Source organism: Phocoena phocoena, chromosome 18 (genome assembly GCF_963924675.1).
Source record: "Phocoena phocoena chromosome 18, mPhoPho1.1, whole genome shotgun sequence".
NCBI classification, from domain to species: domain Eukaryota; kingdom Metazoa; phylum Chordata; class Mammalia; order Artiodactyla; family Phocoenidae; genus Phocoena; species Phocoena phocoena.
This window is the reverse complement of record NC_089236.1, coordinates 23,285,625-23,299,177: the sequence shown is the minus strand read 5'-3', so window position 1 is coordinate 23,299,177 and position 13,553 is coordinate 23,285,625. Positions and strand designations below refer to the sequence as shown.

At 45.7% G+C, this 13,553-nt stretch overlaps 1 protein-coding gene across 2 annotated transcripts in view; it reads right to left on the bottom strand.

The window, feature by feature from the left end:
- The window catches only part of ENOX1 (ecto-NOX disulfide-thiol exchanger 1), a 214,126-nt gene that overhangs the window by 126,973 nt on the left and 73,600 nt on the right, over positions 1–13,553 (bottom strand). For both annotated transcript variants that reach the window (XM_065895901.1, XM_065895902.1), the window contains one exon: positions 12,789–13,001. In XM_065895901.1, the coding sequence (XP_065751973.1) occupies positions 12,789–13,001 (213 nt within the window). The remainder of the gene's footprint in view (positions 1–12,788; positions 13,002–13,553) is intronic.

The following is a 13,553-nucleotide window of genomic DNA, read 5'->3' as shown; positions in this document are numbered from 1 at the left end:
TCAACCGCCACCGGGGCCTCCACCACCCAGGGGTCTACAGAGTGGTGGCTGCAGGGCCCCATAAGAGCCTATAGCGATTAGAAGTCTTCAGCATTTGGGAAGTATTAACGACAGAAAGAGCGCTCCGTAAGAGAATTAATATTTACCCTTCACACCTTGCAATCCGCCCTCCCACAATCCTCTGTATTAACTTTGCCTAAATTAGGTTATTTGAGAGAAACGGAAAAAATTAAAAGGGACTGATTTTTCTAAAGTAGGCTGGAATGTCCGTCTTAGGTGTCATAGTAGAGTCCCTAGTACATTTCCAGCAGGTATAAGTGAACATTAGCGGAGGATAAATAGAGCTTTGAGGAAACTGCTAATCACTCTTGGCAGAGACAAACCTCTTGTTAAAAGATAAACTGAGGTATATTAAAATGTTTGAAGTTTATTTCAACAAAAATGGATTCCAGTCGAGCGGCACCAAACCGGAAGTGTTTAGGAGTGCACCGTTGACAGGAGTTGGGGAGAGACTTACAGGGAAAAGGCAGAAGCAAAGCCAGGAGATTATTGTTTGGTTGTCTCTCAAAACCTAGCTGGTTATTTGTGATTGGTTGTCCTTAGGTTTCCATTTCTTAACCGTGACGCATTTACAGGCTTAGGTTTTGGTTTGCATACTTAGGCCACCACGACATTAGAGCCTCCTCTAATGCCCTCTGTGTTTAATTAATTGAACACCCTACTAGTGATTATTCATTCTCTTATGCACATAACATGCAGACACATGTGTATAAATTCTTCAGCATTTCAACAAAAAATCCTAAGACTCGGTAATTAAACAACCTTTTTTTTTTTGTACTTTCCCCTCACCTCAAAATGTCTGGACATCTGCTGACTTCAGAACAGACTTCTTACATGAGAGAGAATTTGATCAATTATCTTGAGAAGCACTTGTCTTCAGTCTTCTCAGAAAAGACAAGCTCAGAACAGGACATTCTGGGTAAACACCCAGAAATAGAACACACTCAAACAAGCTCCCTGGGAAGGGGCCAGGCACCAAGCACAAAACCTCAGACTTCTGGGGGGTACGAGGCTCCTGATTCTTGAGCTCTGGGCAGAAAAGCCTTGGAAGCAATGAAAGAGAAAGGTTAGGTTCCTCCAGAGAACAAACCCAGACCTTTTCCTCCATGTGCTCCTGAGTGTGTGTCTTGAGTCCCCCACACCTCCTGCATCTTTTGTTCCAGCTAAGTAGCTGTGAGAGAGCTTTCAATCCATTTAGTCTCCCAAATATCAAGAGAAACCGATTAAGTCCTTATAGGCAGTAGGCCTGCCTAAATAGAGCACCTCAAACAAATCTTCCAAGCTGAATTTTTGTTTTTAATGTTATCTAGGCTCCTGATAGAGCCTTAACTCTGTGGGGTTCAGAGGAAATTTTACTTTCCTTTAAGAGATTTTCAAAGGTGTGTAACAAATGAAAAGAGCTGAGTTCCCCCACTAGCGTTTTAGTGTTGTTTTTAAATACCAAAAGCTAGGGTGGGACGGATGAGCCTTGGTCCTGGATTGCAGAATTATAACAGTGAGTGGAATAAGTGATTTGGGCCCTCTGGACGCCCAGAGGAGTGAGACAAAGCCAGAGGGAGGAGCCGTTAGTGTTGAACATGACAGGGGAAGCTGCTAGAGTGATTCCCAGAGAGATTCCTGCGCCCTCACTTGTGTTCTGGGTCCTCACTCAGGAGCCGGTGAGTCTGGCGGGAAGCCCAGGAAACAGAATTAACTCCATCAAACCCATATATTAAGGAGGCACGGACGGGAATTTCAAGTCAAGGAGGAAAAAGGGCATTCTGGGGTTTTTGTCTTGAGATGACTAAAAAGAGCCATGCTGTGTAACCCTGTGAATCCATTCCAGCCCTGTTAAACCTGAGGCCAGAACGCCACCAGCAGGTACCACGGTTCTGAACTTCCTGGCTAGGTGAGGCCAGAAATCTGGTTCTTTTGGGGAGTGGGGTGCGGATAGGAAGAAAAACATGCTGGATCAAATTCCACAAAAAGAAACATGGTGCTTTTGGCAAATTCTGAGCAAGCAGGAAATGGTGACATTTTTCCAATAAATGGTAAGCTATTAGGCAGACAGTGACTTTTGAAGCTCTGTATAGTATAAATCCCAATACACTTCAGGGAACTGTAGATACCCTTATTAATGCATCTGTTCAAATATTCTGGAAAGTAATGGAACAAAAATCCATGAAGCTATTATAATTTTGATGGTTCCTTACAATATATAGCATCTATTAGGCTTTTGAAAATCCAATCAATCACCCTGTCTGGATGATCCCTATTGACTAAATGAAAGTAATATACGTATATAAGAAAAAAATGAATAAAATGAAAAGTAAAAGTCTATCTTCCCATCCTGACTACCGCCCATCCAGTGTCTCTCTTTAAAGGTAACCACTGTTAACAGAGTATCCCTCCAAAGATACATACAGTACACTATGTGTAACCTTGTTTTACTTACATAAAGTGCCAATATTATTGATATATACACTGTGCTGTATCTTGCTCTTAAGTCCTACGTGTATTATCAGTAAGGCTGCAGTGAACATCCTCAGACATACTTTCTGACACATTCTTACCTAAGTATCTTTATAAGAAATTCTCAGCAGTGGAAAAAATATATAAAAGAGTGTATGAATTTTTAATTTTTGAGAGCTATCGCCAAGTCACACTCACATTTTATGCCCATAAGTGTTTTTCAGATTGTTTTCCTATCCCTTGTCAACAGCTGGTAATCAAATGTTAAATTTTGCCATTCCTGATCAATGAGAAAAGGCCTGAATTACATGATGACCGATTCTCTGAACCTGAGCTATCCACATTTGCAGTTTCCATTGCGAAGCACGGAAAGAAGTCCACAGACCCATCAGAACTGCCCTTTTTTTTTTTTGCGGTACGCGGGCCCTCTCACTGCTGTGGCCTCTCCCGTTGCGGAGCACAGGCTCCGGACGCGCAGGCTCAGCGGCCATGGCTCACGGGCCCAGCCGCTCCACGGCATATGGGATCTTCCTCGACCGGGCATGAACCCGTGTCCCCTGCATCGGCAGGCGGACTCTCAACCACTGCGCCACCAGGAAAGCCCAGAACTGCCCTTTTTATCAGTAACTGGCCTGTCGTGAAGACTGATCACCCAGCAAGAAGGGAAGAGACCTGGTTTCGGGGTATCCCTTCTCCTTCGTGACCCTGCTTTCCTCTGGGTCACTATCAACTCCACGAGTGGCGCCAGGAGAATCAGGCAACAGTAACTGGCTATTTCTGATTACTTAGACTTACTGGCCCGGGCACTACGCTTGATGATTTAAAACAGTGGCTTTCAAAGCGTGGATCCTGGACCAGCATCGTGGGCATCACTTGGGAATTTATTAAAATGCAAGTAGCCCCTAGACCTACTGCACAGAAACTCGGGGGGGCGGGGCGGTGGGGCCCAGCAGATCCTTCTCCTAAAAACATTTTCCCCAGTTTTATTGAGATAGATATAACTGACATACAACACTGTGTAAGCTGAAGGTACGCAGCATAATGATTTGCAGTACGTACGTACCATGACATGATTACCACAAGGTTAGTGAACATCCGTCATCTCACATGGTTACAAGTTTTTTTTCTCGAGACGAAAATTTTTAAGGTTTACTGTCTTAACAACTTTCAAATACACAATACAGTACTGTTAACTATTGCTGTCGGGCCGTGCATTTCATCTCCGGGAATTACTTATTTTATAACTAGAAGTTTGTGTCTCTTGCCCTCCTTCACCCCTTCCCTGCACCCCCCAACCTCTGCCTCTGGCAACCACCGATCCAGCAGAGTCTGTTTTTCCAAGGTCCCCGGGTCATTCCAACGCATAATGAAGTTTGAGAACCTCTGATTTAAAACATTACCTCATTTAAATTCCCCAACAACGATCTGAGGCAGGTGCTATTATTATGCCCATTTCACTGAGAAAGAAACTGAGATTCACAGAGAGGGTATCATTACCAGTCATATACTTAGCAAGTGGTGAAGCTGGGGATGGAAAATAGCATCTGTGCAACTTCAAATCGTGCATTTATACCCATTTGTATATGCATTTGTACTATGGGCCAAAGTCTTACGAACACTGTGGAGCATACCGCCGTGCCAGACCTTGCACTAGGCACTGGGGACAAAAAGATCCAGAGACGCTGCTGGTCCTTGCAGCCCCGGTGAATCCCAGCATGAGAACTGCCGAGAGGGAGGCTGCAGAGAGCGCCAAGGCGGGCAGGAAAGGCTTTAACAACGGCTGGTCCAAAATGTTAAGGTGACCAGAATTTTCTACTGCAAAGAAGACAAATATTTGCGGCTGTGATGGGGCAGGAAGCTGCACTGAGCCCTCTCCAAAAGTGTACTCAGGAATGTGAAAGACAGCAAGGAAGAATCCCAGGGTCTGGAAAGAGGGCCCCTGCTCACCTGTCTACCAGACTGCAACTGACTCCTTTCGGGGTGCGCGCTCAGCACATGCTTTCATCTAAAATCCGTGCTGTCCTACTTTTGCTTATCACTGTTGTTGAATAAAAGCCTCAGCAGGCGAAGCTTGAGGTGGGGCTGAGGGAGAGCTTTTAGGGGTCGAGGAGTCGCACAGGGTTTCTGGGGGCACGCGGGCGGGCAGGGAGGGTCATGCGGCCTGCATTTCTGAGGCCGTAGCTCCACCTCTAAGCAGCTGTGTGGCCTGCGAAACCTCCACCTGTTTGAATCCCAAGGTCAAGGGCGGTCAGTCCTGAATATCCTTCCTACCTCTGTCATCCCATGGCACAGGGGTCTGCGAACTTTCTGTGAAGGAACAGACAGGATATATTTTTGGCTTTGCGGATCACAAGGCTACCTGCTACAGCAGGGGTCTGCACACCTAAGCAGTTTGAAGTAGATGTTCTCTCACGTTGTCTGTGGCTACTCTGTCACGAGTCTCCCTGGACAGTGTTCTTTTGTTTGAGCACAAATACTAATCGGTACTTTTTTCAGTTGCACAGAGAGTCAAGAACACGTCGTATCTGCCTTCAAGAAACTTAAAACTTACAGTACTGCCCGGAGATGTAACCTCCGCAGCCAGGCAGAGTCCGGACGGGCACCGAGAGTGTCATCTGATCCTCTGTTCTATGATCAGCTCCGGACTTACTGACATCCCGGCAGGTACTTGTGTGCAGACATTCAGAGATGTTCAAGGATCGAAGTTGTTGATACGATAAGGACAGCCGAATTTTCAGAGTGGAAAGAGAGCCTAGGGGACTGTCTGGTCAAACCCTTTCATCGCAGAGATGAGAAAACAAAGACTTAAGGAGCTTCAAGGCCTTTCCTAAAGTCACCTGGCTAATTTATGGTCAAGCTGGGCTCACAACTCTCCACTGTCGGCTTTTTTCGAGATCTAAGATGAGGTTGATGCCATTTCCTATCATAAGTGCACAAAACAAATCTGCATGGTAGTTCTAACCTTCCCAATCTCCAGGTTAAAATAACATCAATGACAGCGCTCTAATACTACTTCTGCAAAATTCTCAACTAAAGTATATTCTATGTATTTCACTTTTAAGGAGAATGGTATATTAGATCAAAGCCAGTTAAGATCACGGTTTACCCCCCAAACCAACATTTACAATGTGTTTCGCAGTTATTAGGTTCCAGCCCAACTTCCAATACTACTTTCATTTCCACCTGTGACACAGGATCAACAACCCGTATTTGGATACTGAGGTGCTTACAAGAATGTTGCCTGAAAGTGGGGCAGTGAGGCGGGAGAAGAGAACAGCAAACGGTCTCTGTCTCTGCTTAGCCTAAAGTCTTGCTGGAGGAAAAAACCAAAACCCCAAACCTGATGCTTAAAAGAATAATCAAGTGCCCAAGTAGACAGTACCGACTGTCTACAGAAGCGCTACAGAAGGGAGGAGAAAGGGAGGTGGCTATGCGTAGGACAGACAGAAAAGATTCACGGAGGAGGTGTGATAGGAGCTTTGGTTCTGGCCTGGGGAGGAGGGGAAATGCTTCAGACAAGGGATGGGGAGGAAGTACGAGTGCGGAGGGGGGATAGAGGGTCGTGCTAGAAGCAAAGACTTTGTTTTCTGACCAGGGAGCAGCTCTTATATTCAGTGTGATGTCAGCACACTTCTTCACACCCACCTGTAAACTATAAACTTATACTTATCCTCCTCTGATCATTTTCATTTTTCATAAACACACACGCACACAGAGAAAGCGAACTGTCCAAGGAGCCAAGAGTCCTGGGTTCTAATCTGCCCATAAATTGCTAAATGACAGGGGCCGATCAGGGCTGCTCTTGGAACTTCAGTTTCCTCCTCTATAAAATGAGGGGGCTTGGGCCAATGAGGGTCTGAGGTCCCCTCCAGCTCTGACATTCAACAATTTCTAGTTTTCCATCCTGCTAATACTTACGGCACATAATCCTTTTTTTTTTTGTGGTACGCAGGCCTCTCACTGCTGTGGCCTCTCCCGTTGCGGAGCACAGGCTCCGGACGCACAGGCTCAGCGGCCATGGCTCACGGGCCCAGCCGCTCTGCGGCATGTGGGATCTTCCCGGGCCGGGGCACGAACCCGTGTCCCCTGCATCGGCAGGCGGACTCTCAACCACTGCACCACGAGGGAAGCCCCACATAATCTTAAATTAATATTACTAAGTCCTTCTCCATCACCTTCTGCTTCCCGTTTGCCTTTTCCCCACTTTGCTCCCTTCCCTCTTTCCTCTCTTACCAGGAAGTGTGCTGGGAAATTACCAGAGTGGGATGATCATGGAGTGTTTAAATTTTCATCAGATGTGTGCGTGTTGTAACAAGGCATGGACAATTGATCAACCTGGCATGCACATTAATAATTGAGTGTTGTGGAACATGCTTCCACAACTTTATAAACAGCTCTTCTCTGAGCTTTGAAATGACAAGCTTTGCTCATAACTGAAAACCTGAATGTGGGCAGGCCTATGGGGAGTTCCTCTGACGTTTAAAAAGCAAGGAAGATCAAAACCTGAAAGTCTCTCGGTTGGGAAACTTGGGGGAGATTCTGCCCAACAGATAGGCTGAGAGGTGACATAAAGATGAGATAAGGATGATATGAGAATAAAATGACATAAGGATGAGATGATTCACCTGTACTGAACTTTTTTTTCCTTTATATATAGTGAATGAGATCTATCCAGCTGGCCCAGAAAGGAAGGGAAAGCCCTAGGTGCCCCACCAGTTTAAAGGATGCTCTCATCTAACATCTTTGAAAACTGCACATCCATTGTCACAGGTGAAAAACGATCCAAAGTAGAAGTGAATGGATGCCATACTTCCCAAACTCGTGGTTGGGTTTAGTTCCTGCCCTTTGACACTTTATGCCAAGGCTCAGATGGAAACAATGCCTATTTGATTATATTTACATAGCCCATCCTGGGGTGAAGGCCAGAGATAGGAAGAAGGTTAGAACTTAAACAAATGTTGGCAGAACTGAACACCAACAAAGCTAGAAGGTAACTGCTGGCCTTTGATGTAGACCTTGAAATAAATCTCAACCTTTAAATTATTCATGGCTCTTGGGCTTTTTTTCCCTTTGAACACATGTTATTTGTTCAAATATGAAAGCAAGGATAAGCAAGGCAAGGAGATATGTGCATTTAATCCATTTTAATGGACTAACATGCACTGGAATTTCCCTTCTCCTGGTCAACCAGTTGGCTATTTCCAACAAAATCTATATAGGGACCCACACTTTTACTGCGCCTGGAGCTTTGTAACGTGCCGGAATTTGCCTGGAAGTTGTTCAGTGGGCCCTCTCCTCAGGACACCGGGCCAGCCCTACTTGCTGTAATAAACTAGTTCAACAATAGACCTGCTTCCAAAACGCCTAGGAACGACTCCCTGAAACTTGACTCTCTAATGGAGAGGCTGCCATGGAATTCTAGGAGTGTAACATTGACATTGTGTGGATCTTTTACGTGGGAGGGAGCAACTGTCAAATAACCAGGAAATTTCCAGCCACTCTGGAGAAAGACAGCCGAGATGTCATTCCCGAAACCCAGTGCTTTACAATCCTAATCTAATTCTAAAAGACAAAGCCAAATGGGATTCCTGTGGTGTTTGCCAGAAACATGAAAGCTGATAAGTGGGGGGATGACTGGTTCTACTTTTGGAAAATATGGCAAGTACGTCGACTGCTGTGGACTTCCGCAGCTATTATTTTAGAGGTAGCTCCGTGTATGGACACCAAACTCACCCTGAAGCCATCTGGGGAAGCAGAAAATGCGGTGGAGACGAACAAACATAACTCCACCAGACATGACATGAGATCTATTTCAAAATTCAAAGGATGAGAAAATGTACACACACCTACCAGGCTAGTCAGGTTACTGCTAATATTTTTATGGTGAATTTCACATTAGAATTTGGTTCCCCTTTGCATCTGGGGAATTGTCGTCTTTGTAAAAGCACATAAAAACGAATGGAAAATTCTGAGATGGCTCAGTGAGCTATGCAATGTTCCCGTTCTACGTCACAGGCTTAACTCCAGCTGAGGCTCATACTGAAAGTATCTGCCATCTTCAAGTCATCCTGAAGGGTCCCGGCTACTGAGGATTCACACGAAGGCCCCTCAGGGCCTCTGTGGCTGGGGCGTGTACCCCTTGGACAGTTCTGGGGGCCTGTCAAGTTCAGCTGGGGTTTTCACAATCCCTGTTGGTATCTGCTGGCTGCTGAAATACTTCCCAGAATCAAATTACAGGGTTAAGGGGGGGAATCTCGCAAACAGTAATAGGGAGATGGGGAAGGTACAGTTCGTCAGACAGTGACAACTGGGGAGATGTCAACATGAACTTCTGTGTTTATTCTTCTACCCCAACTCTCCTGCCATCCTCTAGCCTGTTACCAAGTGTCTGGTAAAATATAGCAGCTTCCAACAAGAGCATAGCTGGTGAGCTCTTTCTTCAACTTGTTTGATTACACATGCAAGGTGAAACTCTGTTACCCACAGACAGTGCTAACACCGATGCCAAACTGTTCTACAAGGTTCCTGGAAACTTCTGAGCTTACTGTTTCAGCCTTCCTTCCTGCCTTCCTTCCAACGGACTCATTCATTCACTCACTCACCCACCAAATATTTGTTGCGTATTTCCATGTTCCAGGCACTTGATATACATCGATGACTAGGAGAGACGTGTCCTTTCCTTTGTGACGTTTATTATAATAAACCAAAACCAGAGAATTCATTAAGTCATACCCGTTTGGATAAGCGCCCCGAGGAACCTGATGAGATGCAGAAATGGTGAGCCTGCTAGGAGAGGATGGATCAGGAAGGCCTCTCTGAAAGGGTGGCCTTACAGCCAAGACCTAAAGGATGAGAGGGATGGAAGTACGCAGAGTACAGGGAAGAGCACAGCAGACAGAGGGAACAGATGTGCAAAGGCTCGGAGGTGGGAGGTAGCTTTAACGGGCTCGGCAGGAAAAAGGCCAGTGGAGATGATGCCTCATGAGGTGAGGGAGAGCTGACGTTGAAGAGGCAAGCACGGAGAGCTTGAGGCTCGGGAGGATGAATGTTATTGTAAGCGCAATGGGAATCTACTCAAGGGATTTAAGTGGGGAAGACGTGCTCTGACTTATGTCAGACAATGTGTGAAAAATAGATTGAGCTGGAGGAAAGGTGGAAAGGGAGGAATTACACATGGCAGAAACTGCAAAATGTCTCTCTGTAGCCATTCTCCCCTCCTTCCTAACTCGGAGAACTCCAGTTTTATTCTGGAGAGCAATGGGCCCAGTCAAAAAGTATATTTCCCATTTTCTTTGTAGCTCGGCATGGCCACATGTAATAATTCTGCACAACAAGACATAAATTGAAGCCTATTGGGGATCTTTGGGCAAATTTGCTTTCCTGCTCTAAAGGTGCAACCCCTTCCTCTTCCTTTCTTCCTCTCCTTTTTCTTATGTGATTCCAGCTTGTAAAAACAAGATGTGATGGCAGGAGCAACAGCAGCCCTCTCAGACAACTATCTAAGAAGGTTAATATTGATAGTATCACAGAGACCTCAGGCCTGACAGCCTTAAACCACTGAATCAGTGCCAACAAATCCGGGTTTCACTGGGTATAAAAAGAAAATGCTCCATTTTTAAAGATAAAGTTTGCTTGGGTTTTCTATTACTTACAAGTGGACACCATATTTAACTGACATAACAGGCTCTTATCATCGTTCAGGCAGCCTGCACTTGAATGGTGGCAGTGAAAATGAATAAAAGTGGGTCAATTTTGAATGTTGAAACAATGGGATTTCCTGCTGTCCTACATGTGGGCTTTGGTGGTGGGGAATGGTGGGTGTGAAAATTACAGGATTTTGGTCTGCGAATTTATTAAAATGGGAAGGAAAAAACCAAAGAAGGACAGGTTTGAAGGCTAAAAGCAAGAATTTAAATTTTGATATTTTACAGGTGAGGTACCTAAGTGTTATCTATGTTAGTAATCTCCATTCTTGTGGTTTCCATGAGGTGGGATCTTCCTCCAAAACTCCTGGCCCTGCTCTAGCCCTTCATTCTCTTCTTTTTCAGGGAGCAAGTGAACCAGCCTGCCTGTACAGGGTACAGTGGGCCCTTGAACAACGCAGGTTTGAACTGTGCAGGTCCATTTATATATACTACCATACTGCATCATCCATGCTTGGTTGAATCTGCGGACATGGAACTGGGGACAGGGAGGGCCGACTGTAAAGTTATACTCAGATTTTTCATCCTGCAGAGGGCCCAAGCCCCTAACCCCTGTGCAATGTTCGAGGGTCACCTGTACTCATTCCCGTCTGCTTCTCCACGTGTGATGTGGTACATACAGATACAGGCGCCACAGGAAGAAGCCTGTGGTCCTCGGAGCTGCCTGTGGCTGGATGCTCAACCCCCAGGTCCAGCATCAGGAAGCCCATCATCGCTGCAGATCTCAACCCCATTATCCAATTCAGCTTTTATCAGGAGTAAAACACTGACGTTTGTATCCCCACGTGCTGGACTTCTTTGTCTATCTCTCGGTGGTTCTACACTTAGGTTGGCTTCTACCTGTATAATATTAGACACATCCCGTTCTTTCAGCCACATGCTGGGGGGCTTGTTTTTAACAAGTGCTTCTTTCAACGGGTATCGTAAGAAAAAACCAAAATCCCTCCCCTATTCTAATATGTGGCTGCCTTCCTATCTTCCTTGTGAGAGTCAAGGATTGAGTCTTCCCTGCCCAGTGGGACTGTACACCGCACAGGAATAAGGATTTATTTCAAACTGATGCTAGTGAGCAAAAGGTAATCAGTGATCATTCTACTGTCCAGGCAGTTGGCTTCTTGCCATAACTTTGCAGGAATTGTATTATTAGAATGGTGTGGCCTTTCCCTCTCTCCCTTTTCTCTGCTACCAATCCACCCTACCCCGCCTACTAATCAATTCTCTGCTTCTCTCCTTTAAAAGGTGGTCTGGGTGTTAGTGGACTTTAGCCTAGCCCTAGTAACCCCAACTTCAGAACTGCTGGGCATACACAGTCTGGTAAAAGGTCATTGCTCGCCACCAGGGAATCTAGGTAAGGTGGTCTGACAGCAGTCTCTATGAGATACAGCAGTTCCGTTTTTCCTTTTTTTTTTTCCTACAAAGACAGGGTGTCCCAGGTTGGTCTCATACCGGATATTTGGTCACTTATCAGAGTTTACGTTTGGGACTTTCCTCACGTGACATTTTACACTGTGGCAAAAATGGTCTTTTGACAACAAAGTCATATAAAACACATTTACAGTGAAGATGCTGGCTTTTCATCCCCTCCTCTCTTTCCATCCTAACGGATACATTATGGCTGGGGTTTACACTGATGAAGGAGGTGATGGGCGTTGTGGTACGTGATGTCATTGAAAATAATACGTGTTCTCAGAATGAATATGTAAATTTCATATGTTGCCATCCCGTGCGGGGTCCTGCACCTGGTGTGGAATGGAGCGCAGCACCGTTACGAGTGTCATTTAATAGCTTTTACCAAGCGAGGGGCACATGATCAGCTGTGAGGCGCGACGCCACTGTGACATTAACTACAGACGCAGAGTGCCCGTAAAAAAATATATGCCCTTTGTTTTGAATAGAGCCCTGGGTAATTTCCCTAACTATTGTTCTATGAGAAAAAGCCCCGTTTACTCCTTTTCATCAGTTTAGGACCTGGACGTGAAAAATCACCGGCATCCAGTGGTTCAGGCAATTTGCTTTCCAAATGAAAAAAAGGACAAAAAATAATACTGCAGAAAAATCTCTACTCCTGAGTTGCCTGTGTTGACAGCCAAGGCTCACCTCAAATAAAGGATCCTGAGGAGTCTTTCTGACCTTCTTTCTAAACAGAGCCCAAGGACAACGCGTGACAGTGTATTCAGGGGCTGCTTCTACTCTCGGCACGGGGAGGATGTGAGGGTCTGGGTGTAGAGCCCGCACGTGAGGGTGGCCACCCTGCAGGGGCGGTGTGAACTGCAGTGGGTCCAGCAGGCACCGAAGCAGCGTCTGTCTGCCCCGCCCTGGGGGCCAGGCCGGGTGTTCTGAGGAAAAGCTACAGAAATGCTGCTCACCTTGAGAAGTAAGCTCTCAGGGCGGGGTCCGTGTTCCTCCAAGTTGCCACAGGACATGAAATTGGTTATGAGGTTTTGCCATTCGATATGGAGTAAGATGGGAAATTATGGGACTACTTACCCCCAAATGAAAAAAAAAAAAAAAAAAGAGTACATAAGAAAAGGCAACGTCGTGACAAAAGAGATGGCCCCCCCAAATCTTACTTACATTGAGTGAGGATCCCGGTTAAGGCATTTTTGAAATTCTCCTTGGCCTCCTCCATCTCCTGCTCATGGGTGGCTTTCTCGTTCATCAGCCGGCGGACATGGCTGTTGGCCGACTGCACCATGGAATAGAACTGGTTTGCGGACCGCCGGTTTACTTCCCCTCGCTCAATCCAGGACAGCAGCACTGTGATGGCCTCTGAAAACTTGCTATCGTCTGGAAATGCAAAACCACCAAGTCCAAATCACGCCCAGGAAAGATTTTGGTTTTCACTTTGGTTCCTCTCTAAAGGCAAAGCACGGTCCATCCTAATGGATGTGTGTTCAGAACTTGACCTTGTGAGCTTTCCTGCGACTAATGGCTCCATCATCACTTAGCTTGTCTTCCCACAGCTAACTCCACGGCACTGCACAAGCAACCCAAGAAACAAAGGGTGGTTCACCCTCTCGATGAGCTCAGTTTTAGAAGATCTGTTCTGGGCATCCTTTGAAATATGGTACACCCGCACTCTTCCACCAAACCCAGATTTCTCCTTCTTAAGGCTGGCTCGAAAAACAGTTATTCACCTATTTGGCCTCCAGCTGATTTCTTTATTCTTTCACCAGAAATCGCATACGGTGATACTAGTTTTCTGACTTAGAATCTGCTGAGTTATTGTCAGGATGTGGATGACAGATTAAATTACTTTTAGAAGTGGTTGTGATGTGAGATATTGTTCCCAAGGTGGTAGTAGGAATAGGTCAATTCTTCTACCACTACAGTTCAAAA